The sequence below is a fragment of the Urocitellus parryii genome, chromosome 5, assembly GCF_045843805.1.
Source record: "Urocitellus parryii isolate mUroPar1 chromosome 5, mUroPar1.hap1, whole genome shotgun sequence".
NCBI lineage: Eukaryota > Metazoa > Chordata > Mammalia > Rodentia > Sciuridae > Urocitellus > Urocitellus parryii.
In genome coordinates, this window is record NC_135535.1 from 127,473,327 (window position 1) to 127,500,102 (window position 26,776).

The 26,776-nt window shown below is 41.0% G+C and overlaps 1 protein-coding gene across 1 annotated transcript in view; it reads left to right on the forward strand.

Annotated features, from left to right (window-relative positions):
• Positions 1 to 8,779: 8,779 nt before the first annotated feature.
• Positions 8,780 to 26,776, forward strand: part of Alox5 (arachidonate 5-lipoxygenase) — a 59,883-nt gene continuing 41,886 nt past the window's right edge. Inside the window, exons 1-2 of the mRNA XM_026399544.2 lie at positions 8,780 to 8,970; positions 22,183 to 22,381. Of these exons, the coding sequence (XP_026255329.1) occupies positions 8,821 to 8,970; positions 22,183 to 22,381 (349 nt within the window). The 5' untranslated portion in view covers positions 8,780 to 8,820. The remainder of the gene's footprint in view (positions 8,971 to 22,182; positions 22,382 to 26,776) is intronic.

Sequence of the window (26,776 nt, forward strand, 5' to 3'; positions counted from 1 at the left end):
GGGAAAGTTACTTTGTATATAACAAGGGATTCCTTGTTATATATATAGTGCTCTACTTTAGATCCTGAATGTCCCACAAAGGCATGTATAAAAGACTTAGCCCCCATGGTGGTGCTATCAGAAGGTGGTGGAACTTTTAAGAGGTGGGAGGTCCTAGGTGATTTTGGGCATGCCTTTGAAAGGGATGCTGGACCCCAGTCCTCATCTTCTTCTCTTTTGCTTCCTGGATGTGAGATGAGCAGTTTTGCTCTACCATACATTCTAGCCATGATGTGCTAACTCACTACAGACCCAAGCAATAGGACCAATTGATAATGGATTAGAAATTCTAAAACTTTGAGTAAAAATAAACCTTTCTATTTATAACTTGATTTTCTCAGGTATTTCACCATAGTGATGTGAAAGCTGACTACCACATACAGTATTCCCATTTATAAGATGGAAATCACTTAATAGAATGGTACCTGACCCAATAAAATGCCCAATATGGTGTTTAGCAGCATGAAGTCCAGTAAAGGTTGGTTAACCCCACATCCATCTTCATAGAGATAATCCATTGTGATATTTAATCTTGGAATGAACATAGTTTTGGTATGAGAAGTGTTCTACCTTCTGAAAAAATAAATAGGAATCAAAGTCACATTAAACTCAGATATATCCATTTAAGTATGGGGTTGAAAGATATCTTTAGTCAAAAAGTTCCAAAGAGGAACATTATTTTGTAAGACTAAATAAACAGAGTGGCTGAGTTGAGCCATTGATGGTAATCTTACTTAGGTCTTAGGAGAGCAGAAGCTGAGGTAAGGTGGTGTCAGGGGGTGGCCCACCCACTCCTATGACACAGCCTTGAGGAAAGGAAAGGGACCAATGGATGAAAGATTGATCTCATTCTGAAAGTCACAAAGGTGAAGAAGACTGGGGCATGCTCACCTAAAAATGATTGAGCTCTGACCTCAAAATGAAGAATCTGCAACAGGCCTTTTGTTATTATCCTCCCAACATTGTTTTCATAAAGCTACAGAGACATCTTAGAATTTATCCCCCTCTCTCTGATTCTTCCTGGGATAGAATAAATAAGCAATGGTCTGGGGGAAGCTGCTAACCACCATCTTAAGAGAAAGTCTTCCAGGATAGTGAGTAACCTTCATCCTAGGGCAGGGGTGGGAGATGGGGTCTGGGTTATTTAAAGGTCTTAAGAATAGACCTGAGGTTTCTCTGAGGATCAAGAAATTCATCCTGTGCATAGTAGCATGAGCTCCTGCCTAGGATTTCCCAGGTTGCCCTTCTGGGCGGTTTTCCTTACAGATTTCAGACTTTCCCAGCCCCAGAATCACAAAGCTAAGTCCCTACAGTAAATTGCTTACTGGTTACATATATCTTTGGGGTTCTGCTCCTCTGATGGAATTCTGACTGATCCTCATGGGATTGGGATCAGGGAGTTGATGATTTTCTTTCTGTAAATCTCAAATGAGTTTGCTTTCTTTATAATGCTCAGTATTAAACAGATCTTAACGATGTCAATGGGCCATGAGAAATTAAAATAGGCTTTAAATGTTTAGAGTGGACCCAAAGAAGGTGTGTTCTATAACATAACTTCCAGAGAATAGTGACTACTTACACAGGCAGGTTCCTCATCACTTCTCTGACCAGGGCAGAGAAGAGAGCCAGGGCCATTTTGTCCTGCTGGAGGGTCACTTGTTCTGTTGCAATGACAGATGCAGTGGCTTCCTGTGGCGATGCCACAATTTCCACTCCATGAGTCAGGGGATCACAAGACCAGCTAGGGGGAAGTTAGAGCCTTAGGCTGCCCGTCTCTTTTGCCAATCACAAAACCCATGGTTTTCTAGCAAGGCTAGTCGCAGGCTCTCCAAAAATTCGACCTACTAGGATTTACTTACAGATTTTTTTTTTTTTTGCACCTGGCATCTTGCTGGAGATCAAGAAATGAATAAAACACAGACCCAGTCCTTGGGCACCTCAGAGGATAATGGGAGAGCTGGAGACAGAAGCAAATGCTGGTGGAGCAGAGTAAAAATGTGCTAAAATATGAGTTTGAGCAAAGTCTGCAGGAGCTCAGTGGAGAAGCAACTTGTTTTTCCCGGGAGGGTTCCCTTGGAGAAGCAATGTTTATGCAGGTCAGGGAGAAGTTCAGGAGACAGAGAAAGAAGATTGTAGGAGTACTTCAGCCTGAAGGAAGGAAATGTGTAAAGACTGCCTGGAAATGAGAAGATGTAAACTGCTCAGGAGAAAGCACCGTGGAAACACGGTCTGTTTTAGAGGTCAACATGGCCACCCTAGAGTACATGATTATTTAATCAAACACCGAATTAGGTGTTGCTATGAAGGTACTTTTTAGATGCTATTAATTACACACCATCTCAGATTATCTAGGTGGGCCTGACCCCATCACTGAAAGGTGATAAGATTAGAACTGAGGTCTCTCTGGGGAGGGAGATATTCATCCTGTGCACCGCAGCATTGATTGCTGCCTGAGAAGTTCCAGTTTGTCCTTCTGGATGGTTTGGCTCACAGATTTCAAACTTGACCAGCCAGCTCCCACATTCACATACGACAGTTCCTCAGGATACATGTATCTTTACATTTATCCTGTGTACACACATCCATTTCCAACGGAACCCAGACTGCTACACATGGGAAGGTTGGAGCAGGGAGTGGATAAGAACATGCAGGGCCAGAGTGTGAAGAGCCAGCAATGGATTGGGTGCTTCATCCTAAGGGCAAATGATTCTCCCAGAGTGTCTCCACCTACATCAAGGCATGGAGAATGGGGAGGAAGGGGTGCCGTATGGAAAAAGAAAAGAGCAAACCAATCAGAACTTCCAACCCTTTTATTAGTTCACTGTATTTTTAACCAGAGCTTCTCCATTTTCATTTAGTTCATTGTAGGATTTCATCTCTATTAGCTTGGTATTGTGGTAACAAAGACCTGAGATAATCAATTTATAAAAAAGAAAGTGTTTGTTTTGACAGTTTTCAGTCCATGATCTGTTGGCCTGTTGTTTTTAAGATTGTGGTGAGAAAGCACCTCATGACAGAACCAGTCATCTAAAGCCCAGGGAGTGAAAAAGAGCAAGGAGGGGGCCAGGGTCCTATTCCCCCCTTCAAGAGCATACTTCCAATGACCTAAATACCTGCATCTAGACCCCAAATTTTAAAGGTTACACCATCTCACTACATTGCTGACATGGGGAGTAAGCCTCTAGTATGTGGACATTCCAGGAACACTTGAGATCCAAACTGCAGCATTAGTTCACTTTATGTTCAACCAGAGCATCACCATTTTTATCTGATTCCTTATAGGATGTCATTTGGAAGAGGAATTTTTTTCTTTAGGAGTCAGAGATCAATGACAGGAGAAGCACTTCTGGAATGACACGGAAGGAGGAGTTCTACAGACATAACCCAAATGATACAACTACAATTGGTGAAGATTAAAAACAAATCAAAAAATGTTAAATATTTGGAAATCATACTAATGACATACTTCAAGTGAAGAAACACTCAACCCAAAGAATCTACCACCCTCAGAGAGAACAGCGAGAACCAGCAAGTGTGTAAACCATGACCCATTCCCTGTCTCCACTGCAATCAGCTCAGTTAGATGAGAAACTAACCTTTTCCTCCACCTCCCAGTGTAGGAGCAGATCACCAGCACTTCTTATTCCCTCCCTGACTTCATGCTACAGAAGCTTTAGGAAAGCTGGATCGAGAGACCCAAAGCTTCCTTTATCTATTCAAGTTCTACTCTTATGACACAAGCTCTATCCAAAATATATCAGGCCAAGAATATTGGACTCTGAATGAGCTCACCCATGTTACTCATAGGGCAGAGATTCCTTGATAGAAAAGGAGGTTTCTGGAAAGGCAGAAATAGGGAACACTCCCTCTCCCAGTACTAAACCCTGGAGAAAGGAAGATGTCTGATAAACCAAGACACCCAGCTGTGCAAAGCAGTGGCACAGAGAATATTCCTGGAGGAAAAGACAGGTCATAACAATGAGTCTATAGGTCACCTTACGGAAGAAAGAAAGAATTACCAATATGATCATATGATCCAACAATTACACTTGTGGGTTTATGCCCCAAATCAGGGTCTCAAAGAGACATTTATATACTCATTTTCTTAATGTCATCACTCACACCAGCCAAGAGATAGAAAAAACCCAAGTGTTTATCAATAGATGGATGAGCTTTAAAATGGGTGGAAATTCTGCCACATACTACAAGGGCAAACTTAGAGGGCATTATGCTAGGTGAAATAGGCCAAGCACAAAAGAACAAACATTTTATGGTTCATTTGTAGGAGATGCCTGGAGGAGTCAAATAAGAGACAGAATAAAAAATGGTGGTATTCAGGGAGATAGTTTTAATGGGTACATAATTTCAGTTTGGAAAAATAAGCTCCTGTTCTGGAGACGAATAATGATGTTGGTAACACAACACTACAAATGTACTTAATGCCACTGAGCTATACATCTAAACCAGCTGAAATGGTAAATTTCATATAATGTATATTTTACACATTTTAAAAAGTGATAAAATAGAATTACTAGAAACATGAAAGAAATAAGAAATAAAGGTAATTTTATCACAATAAAAACTAATCTATTTTCATTGGTTCTTTTTAGTTGTGCATAACATTAATATTTATTTTGACATAATTTTATAAAAGTATGGCATGTAATTTGCTCTATTTCAGACCCCAGAAGTTCCTCTTTCCTTCCTGTCCTTCCTCTCTTGTTCCCTTCTTCCTACTGTACTGGTCTTTCTGCTATTTATTTATAGTTTTTAAAAATTAGTGTCTTATAGATGTATATGATGGTGAGATTCATGTGGCTTACTCATCTATGTACATAGGAAAGCTAGGTCAAATTTATTCCACAGTTCTTCCCTTATCCTGTCCCGCCTTACCTTCAATGCCCTTTCTCTACTCTGCTGATCTTTCTCCTATTTTGATGAAATATATATCCCCTTTCTTTTCTTAAAAAAGGAACCTTATGTCTAGCAAACTCAGATTTTAAACATGATGATAACATTCCCAGATAACAAATAAAATTGAGATAAGTCATTACTAGTAGACTCATCTTAAAAGAAATACTAAAGGAACTTCTTTAGACTGAAAACAAATAATACGAGACAATAATTTTGAGCCTTCTCTAATAAACAAAAATATTTGTAGAGGTAATTATGTATATAATTACAAAAGACATTATACTTCAATATTTTTCTTCTTCTCTTAAATAATACAAAAAACAATTGTATAAAACCATAAGTATATAATTGTATCACTGAATCTATCACATACAGAAATATAGCACACTTTAAGAGCACAAAGGAGCTAAGAGAGAGCAAAGTTCAATTGGATTAAGGAAATGTCACAAAATAGCGAAAGAAATGAAAAGAACAAGAATTAACAAATGAAAGATTAAGATAACAAATTTTATAAATATACATGTTTTTCTTCTCTCAGTTTCTTTAAAAGGCAAAATTAAATTAAGCAATAATTATGTTACTCTATTTTTGTGTTTATATATGTATAGTGTAACAGTAATAGTATTGAATAAAGAGAACAGGGATAGACCTATGTCAGGGTAACATTTTTATACCTCACTGGAATTAAGTTTAGTATAAATCCAAGGTAGATTGTGATATTATAGGTCCTAGGGCATCCACTAAGAAAATAATTAAAATTCTACCCTAAAAAGCATTAAAGAAATTTAAATAATACTTTAAAAATTCACTTAATGCAAAAAAAAAGTAAAGAAGCAACAGAGGAACATGTAATTTACAGAAACAAATATCAAAAATGGCAGAAATAAATCCAACCACATCAGTGATGACATTGAAGATTAATTAATTAGGTGGGTATGGTGGTACACACATGCGATAGCAGCTAGTTGGGATGATAAAGCAAGAAGATCACAAGTTTGAGACCAGCCTGGGCATTGAACAAAATCCTGTCTCAGAATAAAAATAAAAAGGGCTGGCTGAGGATGTAGCTCAGTTCACAAATTCCTGTTTTACTGCTAGTACCAAAAAAAAAAAAAATAGTGATTGAAAATTCAAAGTGAAGAAATCATCAGATTGGATAAAATAAGATCAAACTTGTAGAAATAAGCTTTCCATAAAATACAAAATTTACATTAAAAATACAAATAGATTGAAAATAAAAAGATGAAAATAGCAACCATATGGCAGCTAAAATAGTGATGCTATCAAACAAAATAGACTCTGGAAGAGAAATATGTTATTAAAGATAAAAATGGATATTTTATGATACGTTTAATCCATTAGGAAGATATAACAATTATAAGCATGTATGCATCTAGCCACAGAATCCCCAAATATATGAAGCAAGATCTGAAATCATTAAAGAGAGAAATCAGTAATTAACAGCAAAATTTGGAAATTACACCATTTTCAATAATGGATAAAATGCCTGGGGAATAGACTAACAAATACTAAGAACTGGAAAATGGAACAAAACAACTAAACCTAACAACACAGCATACAAATTATTCTAAGAGCACGTGAAATAGTCTCCAAGATAGATCATATTCTAGGCCTTAAACTTTACCTTACTTAATTTAAGTGAATGAGACCATACAAAGTATGTTCTCCAGGTTTGGAATGTAACTCAGAGGTAGAGTGCTTGCCTGGTATGTGCAAGGTCATGGATTCAACCCCCAGAACTGGGAGGGAGGGAGGGAAAGTATGATCTCCAATCAAAACGGAATGAAATTAGGAATTAATAATAATTAGAAAATTGGATAATTCACAACTATGTGAAAATAAAAGAATATACTCCAAAATAATCAATGAGTTAAAGATAAAATCACAAGAGAAATTAGAAGCTACTTTGAGCTTAATTAAAATGATACAACATACAAAAACTTAGAAGATATAGCTAAATTAGCACTTACCATTTTATTTTATGTATTATTAGTGCATTATATTTGTAAATAATATTGGAATTCACTTTGACATAATCATACATGCATGGAATATAATTTGTTCCACTTCAGTCTCCAGTACTTGCCCTTTCCCTCCAGACCTCCCTCCCCCTCTTATTCTTCCTCTGGCCTTCTGTGTATGTATAGTTTTTTTTTTTTTTAATTAGTGCTTTATGTATATACATGAGGTGGTATTTACTATGGTACATTCATATATGTACATAGCATAATTTGTTCAATTTCATTCTGCAATTTCTCCCTTTCCCCCTTTCCTCCTCCCTCCTCTTCCTGTGTGTCACTGATCTCTCTACAATTTTCATGGGATTCCTCCAACCTCCTGGTTACTCCTTGGTCTAGCTTCTGCTTATGAAAGAAAGCATTTAATCTTTGACTTTCTGAGTTTGGCTTATTTTGCTTAGCATGATGTTCTCCAGTTCCATCCATTTGCCAGCAAATGCCATCATTCTATTCTTCTTTATGGCTGAGTACAACTCCATTGTATATATACCACATTTTCTTGATCCATTCATCTGCTGGCAGGCACCTGGACTATTTCTATATCTTGGCTATTGTGAATGACATTAAAAACAGCACTAATTTTATAAATAAATTTATATCTGCAAATGACTCCACTAAAAAAATAGCTCAAATAAATTATTCATCCTAGAGAGAACTAAGCCTAAACAACAGAAAGAAGGACATAAGGGTCAAAGTGGAAATGAACAGAGGACAAAATTGATAAAATCTATGAAACCCAAAGTTGATCTTTGAAATATGTCATCACATTTAACATTACTGGGTTTGTGATTACTGAATCATGCCCAGACAGACCCAGGGATGAAGACGAGGCTGCAGGATAAGGGGACTGATGGAGGGAATGGGGTGGGGGTACATTTCAGGTAGGGCTATGGAAAACTTCCTTTCAGTGTACAAAGCCTTCTACCACACCTCTTGGGATCTGCGCAGCACAATTTAGGACCCATTACCCCCACAAGGCAGCGCTTCCCCCTAACTCCTGGAACATTCTTGATGTAGAATTTACTTTCTCTAGACGGTCCCTCCAGTCATTGGTCCACTCCACTCCCTGAACTACCTTCAATAAAGACTATCTCCTTTCCTACCACAAGCCCCTGCCTCCCCAAAGCGAGTCGACCTCCTCCAGAGGAAAGGAGGAAAGGAGGAAAGGAGGGGCAAGACGAGATAATACAAATGGAAGAAATGATTTACAGTAGAAGGGGTAGAGAGAGAAAAGGGGAGGGGAGGGGAGGGGAGGGGAGGGGAGGGGGGATAGTAGAGAATAGGACAGACAGCAGAATACATCAGACACTAGAAAGGCAATATGTCAATCAATGGAAGGGAAACTGATGTGATACAGCAATTTGTATACGGGGTAAAAGCGGGAGTTCATAATCCACGTGAATCAACCGTGTAATATGATGTATTAAGAACTATGTAATGTTATGAACGACCAATAAAAAAAAAAAAAAAAAGAAAGAAACTGAATGAATGAGCGGGTGGCACCTAATAGTCTCCCTTCGTAGCTGTTAGAACATGCGTCTACCCTGCGGAGGCGAGTAGTAGGAATGGATGACCCCTCTCCAGTTAGAAACTAGCGATCTGACACCACCTGCACCACAGGACCGCACAGGGGGGTAGTAAGTGGGGGAACCCGGGGGCTATTGTCAGAGGCGGGGCTGGGACCAGTGGGCGGGACCCGGCGACTGCTGCTCTCTGCGAACGGAAGCCCCAGACGTGGCCCCGCCAGGTACAGACGGGCGCCGACAGCCCTGCGGAAGTTACCCGCGTCCCCTGAGCCCACTGCCAGCGGTGCTCACAGTCTGCAACCATGCCCTCCTACACGGTCACCGTGGCCACTGGTAGCCAATGGTTCGCCGGTACCGACGACTACATATACCTCAGCCTCGTGGGCTCCACGGGCTGCAGCGAGAAGCACCTGCTGGACAAGGCATTCTACAACGACTTCGAACGGGGCGCGGTGAGGACGCGCTCGGCTGGGCAGGGGAGCGCCGGGCTGACTCTGTGCGGCAGAGACCTGGACGCGGGAGGAGGGGCGGGCCTGAGGGCCAGTCCCGGCAAACAGGGCAGGGCAGGGAGGGCTGGCCTGGATTGGGATGTAGTAGACTGGAGGTGGGACTAGGGGCTTCCAAGGACCGTCAGGGCAGTTGGGATATGGCTGGGGGAACGTTCAGGATTCAAGAGTGGCGGCAGCCAGGTCTAGGCTTGGGGACACCTGAGTCCCTGTCAGTGTGAGCTGGACTGTGGTGAGGGAATGTCCTGAATTTCCTGGCCATAGGGATCTGGTAGGGGACCTTGAGTTACCTGTGTGCCTTCTGTAGGTCGTACTTCTTTTGCCCTTGCTTCTTAGAGGTGCTAGCAAAGGGGATGAGAGAGGTCCTTTTCTTTAAGTCCTTTGTCTTGCTGTGAAGCACTGACACCATCTCAGACAGACATGAGCTGTGGGAAGAAGGTGCAAATCAGGGAGTTCAGAGGCCCTAGTCCAACCTTGGCTTGACCACTAGTTTGATCCTCTGACCTCCCTGTGGACCTCACTTAGGCCAACTGTAAAATACGATGGCTTCTGTCTGGTCTATGAGTCATGGTCCCACCTGGTGGCTGAGACTGGCTTTCACAAGTGTCTTTTACATCAAGACAGCTTCAGAGTTTATAGGTAAGGATAAAGCAAACCCAGGTGAGGAGAGACCTTTGAGAGTCATAGGGGTACTTGCCACTCCTGGCAAAAGTATACCAGAGAACCCTTTAGATACGTAGAAGAGGAAAAGGGCTTCCCTTCATTTCTTCCTCTTTGGTAGAGGTTCCCTGGAACCTGGGAATTTGAGGAGCAAAAGCAGCCCACATTTATTGAACCTCTAGTCTATGATGCCAGACACTGTGAGAAGCCATGCACAGGTGACCTCATTTAGCAGCAAACTCCTGATGCTGACTGGGTTGTGGATTTCATTCCATGGCTTTCTCTGGTGAGCATGGGTAAGTCACAGTTTTCAGTGCCTCATCTAGCACCTGGTGCATAGGAAGTGCTCAGCAAATAACTGATAATAGTTCCAGACATACTGCAAATGCATAGGAAAACCACATTTCCTTCCACTATCCCACAACCAAAAAGACTGAGACTTTATCAAGTTGCTTTCTCACCATATAGTTTATTAGGTCAACCCACATGAAACTTGTCAGAACTATTTACAACAGACACAATTTGTAATTTTCATGTTTCAATTGAATGCTTTTTGGATAAATGTCACACTGTTCTGGCTTCCAGAACATAAGTAAGAAAATAAGTCTACTCTTTTTCTGGACTCCAGAACCCAAGTGGGCTGAATTCCTATCCTGCAGCCTCAGAAACATGCTGTAACCTGACTTGGCACTTAGCTAAGTTTAGCACACTTTTAACCTGGCTTGAGCTCCCTTCACAGAAATTTAGATGTTGAGAGTAAGAACTTCTGTTGTTTGGTTCCCAATCAAGGAACTGGCCCTGAGGATCATGATGCAGTGGAGTTAATGTGTCATCCATTTGGATTGTTGGCATCCTTTGCCATCTCTGAAGCACCTTCATTTGTCTCCATTATATCATGGATCCCCTCACCCCAGTACTTGGGGCAGGAAAACAGAGAACAGATTACTTCCCCTTTATAAGTGAAATACAGTGGACCCCATTCTCTACACGCTGCAAGATTATAGAAGCACAAGGCCTTCAGAGCATAGGCTCTGCAGCATAGTTTATACAACCCATGTGTGTTTCCTCCCAGGAGAGGACACAGTGACAGAGCCATCCTGTAGTCCTTGGACAAAAGGTGAGAGTGCAGTTCTGTTCATTATTTCCCTCTGTTTTGACTTTCTATCCTGAGAAGTCATTCAAATGGCATTGTGATTGAACACCTCAGTGAAAATTCCAGAGGCAAATTTCAGGAGAGATTTGCATGCCACATTTCCATTGGATTGAGAGCAGCTGTCAAGAGGGGCAGCTGCACTATCAGGAACCAGCTGGGTGAGAAAGGTCCTTTGAAAAAAATCAGATTTTGAGAAAGTTCCTGTTGATGCAAAATTACTTCATACTTTATCTTGCACAGCCCAGAACTGCTTCCTCATTCTCTAGGCAGTATATCTTTAAAGACAGCTGTCCCTTTTGTGAAAAGGTAGAAAAGAAATCTTAGCAGAAGTACTTACTAAAAAGATAAGGCTATTCCATTTTACTTGGAAAAGTGTTGCAGTGGTTACCATTAACATCAAAAACAACAATAATAATAATAATATTTCCACACAACCAATTCAATAATTTCCAATTTGACCATTTCCAGGTTGTAGCAGGTCAACAATCCCCTCCTCAATGCATATTCAGTCCAGTAATGGACAGGACTGATCCTTTATTTTTTTTCAATAAACTGAGTTACAAATTTCTGATTATTGTCATCAGATGGTGATTCATCTCAAGACCAGGAATGGAGTCTTTCTCAGGTAGAATTCTCCTATAAGCATCATATCTTCATTTATTCCCTGCTGTCTGCTGGACAAAGCTGAGGTGACACCAAATGACCTTGTTCATAGGGGTTAGCCAGCCTCTTGGCAAAAGTGAAAAATTGATTGTGTCTTTAACTCTGTAAACTTAAAGTGATTTAACTCAAATGGGATGACCTTAACATTCTGAAGATTACTGGAGAAATTTAGTCGGCCCCTTTCACTCTACTGTAGTACTTTCAAAGACATCAGAGGGTAGGGAGTGTAGCTCTGTGGGAGAGTGCTGGCCTAGCATGCTACAGGCACTGGGTTTAGTTCCCAGCAACACACACACAGCTAACGGCTATAGGATGAGGTTCAATGTATGATTTTTTAATATATTCAGAAAATTTAAATTATTAATGATATATTCTTAAATAAATTCAGTAAATATTCTTATATTCATTAAGAATAAATTCTAGAGTACCTCCTTCTCAAGAAGAATATGTTAGTAGAGAAAAAATATTTCTTTCATGTAATTCTCTTTCTTCATGTCCCAATACATCCTGCCTGCCCCATTTCTTCCCTACATTCTGCCTCTTCTTCTTGGGCTACCTGTTCCCTCAAAGGCCCCATTTCCTCCCTCTATCCTACAACTCTCCCTCTTTTCTGCTCCAATATCTCCTTTCCTCCTTGTATTCAGCTTCCCCTAGAAGGCCCCTCTCTGCTCCCTCAATTCCCAGCTCTGTGCCCCACATTTTCTCTCCTTCAGCTCTAAGTCTTCCCACACATTGTCCCTTCCACCCCCTCTCAGCCCTTTGATCTCCTGATCTCTTTTTCCTGGTCTCCCTTTCTCTTTGTCCCAGTCTCTCTTTTGTCTTCTCCCAGTATCCTTTCCTCTGGGTTCCACAGAGTCTCCCCCCACCAGCCTCTCATCAGTCCCCCTCCAAAATGTGCAGCCCTGGTGAGCCACGTCCTTTCTCCAGCAGAGAGATCCTTTTCCCCATCCCATCTAGAGACAGCTGAGATCTGAAGTAGAGACAAATGAATTAATGAATGACCTTTCTTAAAATGCTGAAAGATAGCTCAATTGGAAACTGATCAACTAACACTTCACTGAAATACAGTCGTGCACCACATAATGATGTTTCGGTCAACAACGGCTGCATATTTTATAGTGGTCCCATAAGATTTTACAATGGAGCTGAAAATTTGCGATTGCCTGGCATTTTTGGTATGTTTAGATGTTTAGATGCATGAATACTTGCCATTGTGTTACAGAGCCTACGGTATTGAATACAGTTATGTGCTGTACAGGTTTCTAATCTAGGAGCAATAGGCTATGCCATATAGCCTAGGCATGTAGTAAGCTATATCATATAGGTTTATGTATGTACACACTATAATTGCTGCACAATGACAAAATTGCCTCATAATGATTTCTCAAAACATATCCCTGTCATTAAGCAAAGTATGATTGTATTCAAAAGCCTTAAAATCATATACCAAATAGAGTTGAAAACAACTACTAATATCAGCCAATTGGGCTTCCTGACCTGAGGCTAGTGAATTATATAGGTTCCTCGTGTCTCTTTAGCATCTCAACCACTGTACCATCTACCTCCCTCTGCAGAAACTCTGTGTCTCAGTCTTCCTCCCTCTGCATGCAAATTCCCTGCCTTAGGAATATTTCTCTCCCAGTTTCCTGTATCTGAAATGCCCTGCCCACTCCTCCTCTCCACTTAACTCACCTCTGAATCTGACCAGCTCCAAATAGCTGCTCAAACACTTTCTTAGGAAAGTCTCTGTGTCCTCCTACCTTTGGTCTTCCTTCATACTGTGGAATGGATGAACCAGGGCTCAATGCTGAGTCTTTGATTTCCAAGTCAGGCCTTCTTTAAAGACATGTTTGTGAGGACCAGTGGGAGTAACTCATTGTAGGCTACCACTCATTGTAGGTGTGCTTGCTAATCATGGAGCCACAGGAGCTCACTAGCAGTGTAGTGGCCTCACCTCTCTGACATCTGTGTCCATCTATAAAATGAAATGATACTCACTTAGCTGTTCACATGTACAGCATTCATTGAGTACCCATTGTGTGCTAATTGATGCTTATAGTGTCCACCATGCAGAATTCTGTGTGTTACAGCACATGAACAACAAATAAAGCATCATCATAGCATTTCTGGCCCTCAGAGAGGAGGAAGGAAGTTCAGCACATCTGGTGGTTCTACATAACTTCCTAAGGCCTTATTTTGCTATGTGACCTTGGTATCTTTCTAGAGGGATGATTTTCTCCGTTGTCTGTGACACTTCTAGTAACTGCCCCCTGGGATGCTAGAGCTAGAGCCACCTGGCTTTGACCCCTAAGACTTCCAGAGTTGGTCCTGGCTGAATCTCTGAGGCCCTGTTCATCCCCTGGTATGTCCAAGACCAGGCCAAAAAAGCCTCTGGGCTGGCCAGAGACAAGTCACAGTGTGGGCCTGACCTGCTTTTCCTATGGATGACCCAGTCAGATGGCAGATTGAATCCTTGTAAGACTTTTCAGTGATATCATCCCAGGTGCAACTACTTCAGGGTTCTCTGCTAGATAACTGCAGGCATGGATGGGGCAGGATTCCAGAAGAGTCCCATTGTACAGTGACTGTACCAAAGTGTGTTGAAGGGTCATCCTGCCATTCCCACCCTCAGAGAAGCTGCTCAGTTTCTTCTGTGGGTTACCACTCCCAGCAAGAAAATTGTCTCTCTATTTTATTCCAAGGTACTGGACATTTTCCTCCCATGATAGTGTCCCCCTCAGGTCCTCTTGATACCTGTTACTTTAGAATGGTTGTCCTCTATACATTGGGATATCCACCACCCCCTCCTGCCCCTGAGAGCCACAGGAAAGCCACTTCCCCTGCAGCAGTTGCCCTGGGACAGGGTCCAGACCTCTTGGCAGCCGCTGTTTAGTCCTGACCACACTCTGACTTCCCTCTGCTCTGCTTGCAGAGCAAAATGCCTCTGGTTCTCCTGTGTCCTCACAGCCACTTCTCGACCCTCACAGGAATTCTCTCCAGGTTTTGAGGCAGGAGTTTAAGTACATGGGGTTTCCTCCAATACATACTCCCGGCTGCTCTGCTGGGCCCATGTGGACCCAGATAGACCACAGTTCAGGGCGTGTGCTATGTTGTTATTACTCACAGGTAGTGTTATAACCTCCTGGAGTCGGGGAGCAAAGCCAGGTGGTTCTGATGCACACAGTCAGAGGCCTGTGACCTTGTAGGAAGGTAATACAGACATCTTATCATTTAGAATTCTCAATGGTCCTGCTAACAAGGTGTAATCTCCACATGAAAATGAAGAGGCAGTCTCAGAAAGTGTAGCAGTTTGCCCAGGCCATGTGACCAGTCACTTTGGAACTGGAATGTGAACTCAGAGCTCCAGACACCAGAGCTCACTTGGTCCTCTAGACATGTGCTCCTCATTGCCCTTCCTATTAGTAGGACCAGGAATCTCCGTCTTGGCCCACAGGAGGGTTGAGGCCTCTGCAGATCCTTGGGGTGTGTGGGTCCTGGAATGGGTGGATAGATGATCTGCAGGCATCCAGTTCTGGGCCATCCCATCCCATGTTCTTCTAGATGCCCCCAAGTCCCTGGAAATTGGACCTCTCATTCCATTAGAGGCCACCCTTACCTGCTGCTATGTGTGAAGAAGTTTCCTGATCTCCCACCACTAGAAACTCCCTTCAAGAGATGCATCCTTTCTCTCTCAGCTTATTCCAGGTCATTCCTCCCCACCCCTCTTTTGGGTTTTTGTCCCTAACTTGACATTATCATAGTGTCTTCTGACTTCTCCCAGTGGGTCACCACCCTGCAGTAGGACAGGGCCCCTGCCTGAGATTCTGCAGGCTCTTAGGTCAATGCTGTTTCTATGCAGCCTTGCCAGAACCTCCTGGTCTCCCATAGAACAAACTGTGAGGCTGAAGTGGTCTTTCTTAGAGTTGATCAGGCAAGACCTGTCCCCTTTCCTCAGAAAGGCATTCTGGTGGGACAGAGGATCATATACAAGTGGAATACCTTAGACTTGTGATCCCCAAACAGGAGCCTGCATAAGACTTGTCATCCCAGCACATGGGCCTGGCTCACAAAACTGTTCCTGAGGACCTTGGCCTAGACCACAGGGCCTGAGGAGGAAGCTTCTGCTTTCTGACCACAGTGTCTGGCCTTGTCCCCAGCTACCACATGCAAAACTGTTCATTGTGTTTAAAGCCAAGAGGTTTGCTTCAAACACCAACTTCCCTTCCTCTTAGAAAGTTCTCCAGGGGTTCTCCTGGCAGCTTGGAGATAGGGGAATGGAGATAGGAATGAAGAAAATCACATGTAAGATGAACATTCCTAGTCCCTTTGATTGCTTCACTATCACTCCAAGAACTCCAGTTTCTACTGCCAAGGGAAAAAGTCAAAGAAATCTGGCTTAGAAATTATCCCTGAGAGCATTGAGTCTGGGCCTTCTCAAATCTGCTGGTCACTGGAACATAGAAGCAATGCTTGAATTCTCGTCCTCCTTCCTCATCTACTGATTGTTGCAGACACAAGCTTTGCAGAAGCTGTGGTCACTGCTGTTGTGCCCATCCATGCCCAGGATAAAGGAGTTAGGCATGCTTAGGTCACCCAGCATCTAGGTCCCAGGGACCTGGGTGGCAATGTTACTCACAGCCTGGAGAGTGACACATTCTAGTGGCAAGGAGGTCCCCATCTACCATCAGTTCCACAGATGCTTGGAGAATGCTGTCTGATTGTTCTTGGCATCACTATATGGCTGTGAACTGCACTGTCCCAGGAGGACTTGAATCTTTATGATCTCATTTGTCTCTGAGCCTTTCCATTTTATCCATTTATTGACCTTATTGAAAACTAATAAAGATGAAGTAACTGTGGCAGGAAAGCCTGGAATGGAATTCCAGCTCCATTAATGGCTGAATTTGGTCTTATTAGGCCTCAGCATCCTCCTCTGAGAAAAAAAAAAGTCATAATATCTCCCTGCCTCCCAAAAGTATTATGTCTATGTCACAGGCATTGTTATCAAGCCTTTTGAGCATTGCAGATTTACCCTGAGTGAGGGCCAGCTTTTCTTCTCTGGCCCATAGGAGCAGCTAAAGAGGACCCTTATGGAGATTGGCCTGGTAGGTGCCAGCCTGTGCCTTGGCATATACCCTTACTCCAATCTGAGCCATGTGTAGACCAAAGAGGTTCCTAGGCCACTGGAGTTCATTAGTATGAAGTCAGAGCATGGGACTTGACCATCTCTGCCACTCCAGGTACAGCACAGAGATTTGTCTAAGGAAGCATTTGGTATATGTCTTGACTAAATGAATTAACGGGTTCATTTAAGGAGATCATTAAGAATCTTGGCTAAAGATATATAATCAACTAAGGTCTATCAACAGAAGAATTAATAAAGAAAATGTGGCCTTTCATATATATGGGTAAGATGAATATATACATATATATTATATATATCATAAATAGAGGATGAAATTTTGTCTTTTGTAGCAATATTAATGAATCTGAAGGACATCATGTTAAATGAAATAGGCCAAGTGCAAAAAAGCAAACTCTGTATTCTGTTTCTCTCCATGTCACACTCATTTGGGGGAGCTAAAAATATTGATAACATAGAAGTAGACAGAAAAATAGTGGTCACTACGATGTTGGGAATAGTAGTAGGGATAGAAAGAAGTTGGATAATGAATATCAAAATTCAGATAGGTGTTCTAGTTTTCTACAACATAGCAGTGTGACCATAGTTAAAATAATAATAATAATAATAATAATAATAATAATAATAATAATTTATTTCATATTTTAAAAAGGTAGAAGAGGGAATTTTTAATGTTTCTATGAAACAGAAATAAATATTTGAGGTAATAAAAATGCTCATTACCCTAGTTTGATCATTAAACTTTGTATACATGTATCAAAATATCTTCCATACTCCATAATTATGTACAGTTATTATGTCAATTTCAACTTTTTAAATATAAAAATTTTTCTTGGCTAAATAAACTATGAGGGAGCAAAATTTACCTCTTCCAATTTTTGGCTGGGTCTGAGAGTTAATGTGACCTGAGAAAAATTGAAAGGAGAAAAGTACAAATGTATTTAATTCAAGTTTTACATGACACTATAGCCCTCAAAAAGAAATGAAGACCCTACAAAAGCAAAGTCAATAATTTATATATTAAATTATACAAAGAATAGTAAGCTGTTGAATATAATAAGGGCTTTGGTCAAGGGTAGTTAAATGAAAAAAGAAACTAGAAAGATAGCGATGCCAGAGAAGGGAGCTTTAAACTTTGTGATAGTAGAAATGTAATCAAGTCAAGTGTGCCCAATGCAAAGCTTTAATTGGAACTTCTACTGAAGGAAAACAGCACTGATTGAGAGACCAGGCTGCTTCCCAAACAAAACTGGGGTGTCAGCTTTTATTTGCTGGGGTGAGGTGGATCTAGTAATTTTTTACTAGAGAAGGGTACAGTTGCAAAAGATGTTTCTTCTTGTCTGGGACTCAGATCACTGGACAGTTATGGTCAACTTGTCCCAGCAACTGCTGAGTTCCTCTTGCAGCTGGTGCCATCATCATGTGGACACAAACTGATCTTGTGGCTGGATCTGGGCCTTATGATAGGGCTGAAGGACTTTAGGTGTTTGGGTAGCTATTGCTGCTAAGAAAACACACAGACCAGTTCTAATGGGTAATCATCGTTGCATGCAGGGCTGAACAAAATCTGATCCAAAAGTTAAGGTGGTAAAAGGCACAGATAAAATATGAAGACAGAAATGCCAAGCCTTTCCATCCCATTTCACTCACCTATCAGACATCTGCAGGACCAAGGAAAGGGTCTTTGTTTTCAGTAAAAGCAGGCTTCAGGTCACTGAAAAGTAACCTAGGCAACCATTATCATCCTAACCCACACATTAGAGGTGCTATCTACAGCAAAGTTAATGGGAAGCTACTAATATATTACCTGGCTGTGTGACCTTCAGAATGAGTGATTTCTAAGTTCACTATGAACTAGTGAAGCTGGAGAGTTTATTTAGGTTTTGTCTTGGTAACAATTTCATCTTGTGCAAACATGCTGTTTCTGTGGTTTTATCAGGGTCTTGTAAGAGGTCTGTTGAAAACAGCACAAAGGTAGAGGAGCCTGCAAAGGGTAATAATTTATTGCATGGTCCCAGCCTTTGTCACAGTCCCTGTCTCCATAAGGGTTAGGTTAATAAAGTCTATTTGTACAGATTTTCTTCTGTTTCAATATCCTATTCTTGATTAAAAGAACTGTACTTTCCTTTTAATATAGGAGGAATGTCTATCACCTGAAACTTTCTTTTTTATTTTTAGCATTATTGGTATTTCTTTTTAGTTATGCATGACAGTAGAATCTATTTGATATATTTGTTTTCCCAGTCTTGTGGATGTACATGATGTTGAGATTCACTGTGGTATATTCATACATGGACATAGGAAAGTTATGTCAGATTCATTCCACTGTCTTTCCTATTCCTATCCCTTCTCCCTTTCCTTTATTACCCTTTATCTAATCCACTGAATTTTTAGTTACTGCCCTTGCTCCCTGTTGTGGGTTAGCATCCACATCTCAGAGAGAACATTTGACCTTTGCTTTTGGAGATTGGCTTATTTCACTTATCATGATAGCCTACAAATCCATCCATTCACCAGCAAATGTCTCAAAGTCATTCTTCTTTAGTGGCTGAGTAATATTGCATTATACATCACAATTTCTTTATCCATTCATCCCTTGGTGGCCATCTAGGTTGATTCCAGAGCTTAAATATCATGAATTGTGCTGCTAAAAACATTGATGTTGCTGTATCACTGTAGTGGGCTAGTTTAAATTCCTTTGGACATATACCAAGGAGTGGGATAACAGGGTCAAATGGTGGTTCCATTGATGGATTTGAGGAATCTCAAAACTCTGATTTCCAGAGTGGTTGCACTAATTTGAAGTCCCCAAAACAGTGTATGAGCCTACCCTCTTCTCCATACCCTTGCCAACATTTATTGTTATTTGTGTTCTTGATAATTGCCATTCTGGTTAGAGTGAAGTAGAATCTCAGTATAGTTTAACGGAATGCATTACAATTCTTATCACACATATAGAGCACAATTTTTCATATCTCTGGTTGTATACAAAGTAAATTCACACCAATTCATGTCCTCATACATGTACTTTGGATAATAATGTCTATCACATTCTATCATCATTTCTAACCCCATGTCCCCTCTCTTCCCTTCCCACCCCTCTGCCCTATCTAGAGTTCATCTATTCCTCCCATGCTCCTCCTCCCTACCCCACTATGAATCAGCCTCCTTATATCAGAGACAACATTTGGCATTTGGTATTTTTGGGGATTGGCTAACTTTTCTTAGCATTATCTTATCTAATTCCATCCGTTTACCTACAAATGCCATGATTTTATTGTCTTTTATTGCTGAGTAATATTCCATTGTGAATATATGCCACATTGTTTTTATTCATTCATCCACTGAAGGGTATCTAGGTTGGCTCCACAGTTTAGCTATTGTGAATTGTGCTGCTATAAACATTGATGTGGCTGTGTCCCTGTAGTATGCTGTTTTTAAGTCCTTTGAGTATAGACTGAGAAGAAGGGTAGCTGGGTCAAATGGTGGTTCCACTCCCAATTTTCCAAGCAATCTCCATACTGCTTTCCATATTGGCTGCACTAATTTGCAGTCCCACCAGCAATGTATGAGTGTACCTTTTCCCCACATTCTAGCCAACACTTACTGTTGTTAGTCCTCATAATAGCTGCCATTCAGACTGGAATGAGATGAAATCTTAGAGTAGTTTTGATTTGCATGTCTCTAATTGCTAGCGATGATGAACATTTTTTTATGTATTTGTTGATTGATTGAATATCATCTTCTGAGAGGTGTCTGTTCAGGTCCTTGGCTAATTTATTGATTGGGTTATTTTTTTGGTGCTTCCTTTTATTGATTTTTTAAAATTTCATTTATTTTGCTTTACAAATAACTGACACCAAACCTCCTCAAATTATTCCATGAAATAGCAAAAGAGGAAACAATTCCAACTAATTCTTTGAAGCTAGAATTACCCTGATACCAAAACCAGGAAGTCACATTAAGGAAAGAAAACTCCATATCAATATCCTTGATGAAATAGATGTAAAAATACTTAATAAATTTCTGGCAAATTACATAAAAACATATTAAAAATATAGTGCACCATGATCAAGTGGGGTTAATTCCAGGGATTCAGGCTGGTTTAACATACAGAAATCATTAAATGTAATTCATCACATCACTAGACTTAAGATAATCACATGATTATCTCAAGAGATGTATAAAAATTTGGAAAAAATTAGTATACATTCATGCTCAAATAGTAGGGGTAAGAACATACCTCAATATTATAAAAAGCTATATATGCTGAACCCAAGGCCAACATCATTTTAAATGGGGAAAAATTGAAAGCATTCCCTCTAAAAACTGCAACAAGACAGGGATGCACTCTTTCACCACTTCTATTCAACACAGTCCTCGAAACTCTAGCTGGAGCCATTAAACAAAAGAAAAAATTAAAGGATTACAAATAGAAAAAGAACTCAAACTATCCCTATTTGCCTGTGACATGATTCTATATAAAGAAGACCCCAAAAATTCTACTGAAAAGTATCTAGAACTCATAAATGAATTCAGCAAAGTAGCAGGATATAAAATTAACACCATAAATTAGTTGCGTGATTCATCAATCATGAATCTGCTGAAAGAGAAATTAGGAAAACTATCCCATTTACAATAGCCTAAAAAAAAAAAAAAACACCTTGAGAACTTGAGAATCAATCTCACAAGAGGTGAAAGACCTCTACAATGGAAACTACAGAACACTAAAGAAAAAAATTGAAGACCTTAGAAATGGAAAGATCTCCCATTTCTTGGATGGACGGAATTAGTATTGTTAAAATGGCCACACTAGCAAAAGCACTATTCAGATTTAGTGCAATACCTAAATTCCAATGACATTCTTCATAGACATAGAAAAAGCAGTCATGAAATTCATTTGGAAAAATAAGAGGAACAGAGTGACCAAAACAATTAAAAAAATGAAAAGTGAAGCAGGTAGCATCATAATACCAGAACTTAAATTATATTACAGAGCTATAGTAACAAAAAATCATGATATTGGAACCAAAAAAACCCCATAAATATTAATGGAATAGAGTAGAAAGCACAGAGACAAACCCACATAAATACAGTTATCTCATACTAGACAAAGGTGCCAAATATATAAATTGGATAAACAATAGTCTCTTCAACAAATGGTTCTGGGAAACCGGAAATCCATATGTAATAGAATGAAATTTAACCCCTATCTCTCACTGCATAAAATTCAACTCAAAGTGAATCAAAGACCCTGCACCTAGCAGAAGAAAAGTTAGACCTAATCCTCCAACATGTGAACTTAGGAACAAACTTCCTCTACAAGACTTCTAAAGTGCAAAAAGTAAAATCACCTCAGACTTTTATCTTTTGCTTTTAGGAAACAAAGAGAAGTTCAGAGTCATCTTCCTATATGTGCCATTTTTTAAGCACCTTTAACCCAAAATATTTAATATGCCAAAACAAAATGTTTGCGGTGACATATACTTAACCTCTTCAGATCTCAGGCTCAAATGGACTAATTCTTTCTTTTGCTTAGGTTGATTCTTATGATGTGACTGTGGATGAAGAATTGGGGGATATCCAACTTATCAGAATTGAGAAGCGCAAGTACTGGATCCATGATGACTGGTACCTAAAGTACATCACACTGAAGACACCCCACGGGGATTACATTGAGTTCCCCTGCTACCGCTGGATCACGGGTGATGGCGAGATCATTCTGAGAGATGGACGAGGTGAGCAGCACTGGCTCCTGCCCCCCCTGGGCTTTCTGAGAACTGAAAGGTCTTCTTCTCAAAGCACTGAATTCTTGGAGAGATCATCTGCTGTACTGGGTGGAGCTCCTGCTCTGTGACCTGATATACCTGCAGCAGATATTATCTTCTTCAGGTACTAATAAGCTTCAGGGTGAATTGAGTGGCCCCAGGGCACCTGGCCAACTGTGACCTCCCTCTGCATTATAGCCCTGTGGGGGATGGGTAACTGGGGCCCCTAGTAACAAGTATCCCTGGGACTTACCTCTGGGCAGGTGTCCAAGTGTCAAGGTTGGTGAGATCACAGTAGAACTTGGGGTTCAGTACTCTAAGCAGGCCTAAGGTGGGAAGGGCTGGAGCACCCGGAATACCAACTGTGAGAGGCTATGGGCAAGCCTGGGGTTCAACATCATCAGATCTTATACCCACAGTCTTACTTTTTACTCAGAGAGAACCTAAAATCTGCACTCATCTGCAGCAAGACCTCAGGTATATGTACCCCAATCTAGCGCTAAGATTATACTTTTTTAGGGATATTCAGCTGGCCTGGTACAAAGGATCAAAAAGAGAAGCAGATGTCAGAGGTCATCTAAGGTCACTCTCTCCCTAGATGATTGTCCCGCGAAAACCAGCCTCCTGGTGTGTATGAGTTAAATCCATGTGTAGGCAAGCTTCTACCTCACTTCCTGTCATAGTTCTTTGGTTTGTTAAATCATCACAATCTAAAAGTTGAAAGGATAAACCTGCAAATGCCAGATAGGCACTGTAGGAAAGGGAAGAGGACAGTTGCTTCTACCTGTGACCACAGGTAACAATTCTCATTGACATTCCCTACCAGTGGTTCATTTGTTCTTCATGCAAGTTTGGTTTGGTAGGTGAGACAGGGAAGATTATTACCCACCTTGTTGATATGTAAATGGAGGCAAAAAAAGAAATGTTCTCCACTTGATGCATTTTTACTATCAGACCATATCCTATTGCTTCTCATATGGAATTTGATGTACCAAGAAAATGTCTTGGAGGTTTTGGAATAGGAGGATTTTTGTCCTGTATGTCACAAAATTAATTTTTTTCTTTTTTTTTTTTGTGGCCTGAATGTGGAAAGTTGTAGACAGGGTGCTTCTTTTTGGGTTGTGAAGTCTTTCTTCCCTCAGATCCTCTACCTATTCCCAAGAAGAAACAGAGGTAACTGTCAGATTAAGGAGGGTTTAAGAAAGGGACTTTAGAAAAGTGTGGGACAGTGTGCAGAGGGGCCACATCGCTGTGTGTGTGGCCATCAGCATAACAATCCTAAGAGGGTGGGGGAGGGAAAGAATCACAGAATAATGCAGAAGAGGATTGTCCAGGAGACAGCTCCCATGGAGAAGCTGTGGCCCACAGAATAAAGGCAGACACCCTGGGAGACACCACAGAGGAAAGCAGGTGGACCCAGCCATTCCCTATTCCCTCCGAGTCCTCCACTCTGCTCAGGGTCTCAGTGGCTGAGCCCAATGGGAAGCCCATTGATGCAATCTATTTCCTTCACCTTCAAGGTCAGGACAGGGTGGAGGGTGGGTCTTGAGTGGCAAAGAGAAGCTGTCTCTGGAGTTCTACTTTATTTCTAGGTAACAAGCCATCTTAGCAGCTTTAAACAGCCAATAAATTTTGCTCATAATCTTGTGGGTCTGGCATTTGGGAAAAGCTTCATGGGGCAATTCTCCTGTGGCCTCTGTGGCATCAGCTCACAGTGCGGGAGCTGGAAGATTCACTTCTCAGAAGGTTCTTATGTTGTCTAGCACTTCAGGGCTCCATGGCCTCTGTCTAAACATGGCAAATTTATTCTTTGAGTCTTCTTAGAGTAGCTGTACTTCTTACATGCCAGCTTCCAAGGGCAAGTATTACAAGGGACAGGAAGTAAAAGCTCTCAATCTCTTCTGTCCCAGACCTCGAAGTGGCCTGGTGTTCTGGGTAGTCACAAAGCCCACCTAGACTCAAAGGGAAGAGTTGTCAACACCCAATGGAAGGAATGTCAAAGAATTGGTGGGTTTTATTAATATATCATGTGGCACAACAGCCAAACCTTTGAACAACCTGGGAAGAATGGGGCACAGCCCACAAGTACTTCTGTCACTTGCCACATGATCGCCTCTTAAATCTAACACTTCACCTCTGCAACCAAAAAAAAAGTCAGAGCACTGTCTTGGTTATCTCAAGCATCCAGACATCAGTGTGAAGAGGCAGCTTCCTTCAGGCACTCCTATCAGTGCTTGGGTACTTCCCCTGAACCCTGCTACAGTCATCCAGGGTGCGTCATACCGTCATGGCCCCAGAAGTCCCAGCAGTCATGGAGTTTCCAAGACTCTCAGGGCCTGGAGAAACAGCCATTCTCTTTGTGACACTTACCACGTTGCAGCTGCAAATGTTCTAATTTATTCATATCACGAAGTTGAAGAAGTGCAACTCTTCAGAGCTGAGGCAACCAAGAGATAGGCTGGTTCTTTGAAGTAGATTAGCAAAGAGGAACCCCAGCAGTGCTTCCTACAGCCCGTGAGAGCAGTCATTGTTACAATTCATGTCATCTCCCCTTTAGTGGTCTTGAGCCTCCCATGCTGGCTGCCTCTACTTCCCCAGGGAGAATTCTGGGGTGTCCCCATAATCTTAGCTCTCTGGGCCCTGGTTTCAGGCTTCAGAATGGAGTGGCCTCAGCCTGAAATGAGATGAAATGAGCCAGAGAGTTCTTGGAGTGATCTCAGAACTGTTGGGTACAAGACTGCAATGTGGTAAGGATAGAGACTGAGAGTAGGCATTTGGATTTTTTTGGGGCGGGGGGTACTGGGGAATTGAACCCAGTGGCATGTAATCACTGAGCCACATCCCCAGTCCTTTTTATTTTGCATTTTGAAGCAGGGTCTTGCTAAGTTTCTCAGGGTCTTGCTAAGTTGCTGAGGCTGGTTTGGAACTTGTCCTCTTGAGCTGCTGGGATTACAGGCAGGTGCCACTGCACCCAGTTATGTTTTGGAAACTTTTATAGCAACTTGACAGAGTAGTTTTATGACTGTCACATCTAATAATAGAAAATGGGACTTAAATTTTGAATGTCTTTGGTTTATTTTTTTTATTTTACTGCTACACAAAAAATAAAAAGTTGTACATATTGATGGGATATCATGTAATGTTTGATATATGTATATATGTATCATGTATAATATGTCCTTTAAACGTTATGTCATCATGTAAACATTGTGTAAACATGTAAACCTGTAAATGTTGTGTAATGATTAAGTTAGGTTGAACATATTTACCTTCTCAAATATTTATCACTTTTTTTGTGTGTTTATGTGGTGAAGACTTCCAAATCCCTTCATTTAACTTTTTGAAATATACAATATAGTCAACATACTGTGCAATAGCACCCCAGAGCTTCTTTCTTCTATCTAACTGTACCTTGATGCCCATTGTTCAATCTTTCCCTATTCTTCCCTCACCTTTGGTTTGTTTTTTAATTTTATTTTTCTAGTAATTAGTTTTTTAATATATATTTTTTAATTGTAGGTGAACACAATACCTCTATTTATTTTTGTGTGGTGCTGACGATGGAACCCAGTGTCTCACACATGCTAGGCGAGCACTCTACCACCGAGCCACAACCCCAGCCCCTAGTTTTTAGTGTATATTACAAAAATATCAGTGTTTGGTCGAATGGAAATTGATAAACTGGGTCCTTCACCACAGAGTTTATTGTATTTTAGTGTGCTAATTATATTATACATGATCACATCCTTTTCAGGAAATCCAGGCTCCTCATTCTTAGGGTTCTATTGACTCTGTTCACCATCTTTACCTTAAACAGTGGTATCACACACAATCATGATATGATCTAATGTGCTCTAGAGAACCTGGGGAGTGAATTGCCTTTAGCCAACTGCCAAACTCCTGAAATGAGATGACAGCAGGACAGGCCAAGAGATGAGCCACCTTTGATGCCTAGGCTTAGAGGCAGGAAGGAAAAACCTCAGACCCACTTTGGTTATTAGCATGGTGAAAAAACCATTTTGGGCATTTATCAAGTGCCAACACTGAAGAGTGTTTTACTGTGTTCTCTCACTGAATCCCCACCAGCACCCTGGGAATTGAGCATTTTGATCTCCATTTTTCATGTGAGGAAGCCAAGACAACTTACTCTGGGTCACACAGCTTTAAGTATAAAGAACTAAGTCAAAGTCCAGGAGGGTTTCCTTTAATGCCCACAGCCTAAGAGAATAGTGTTTTAGAAGGAAGCTTCCTTCTCAGTCTCCTGTGTTTAGGCAACACAGGGAATGAGACAGAGTCCTCATCTGTATGTTGGGTTTTAAGTTACACATTTCTTCATGAAGCCAATAAATGGATTTAAGAACTGTG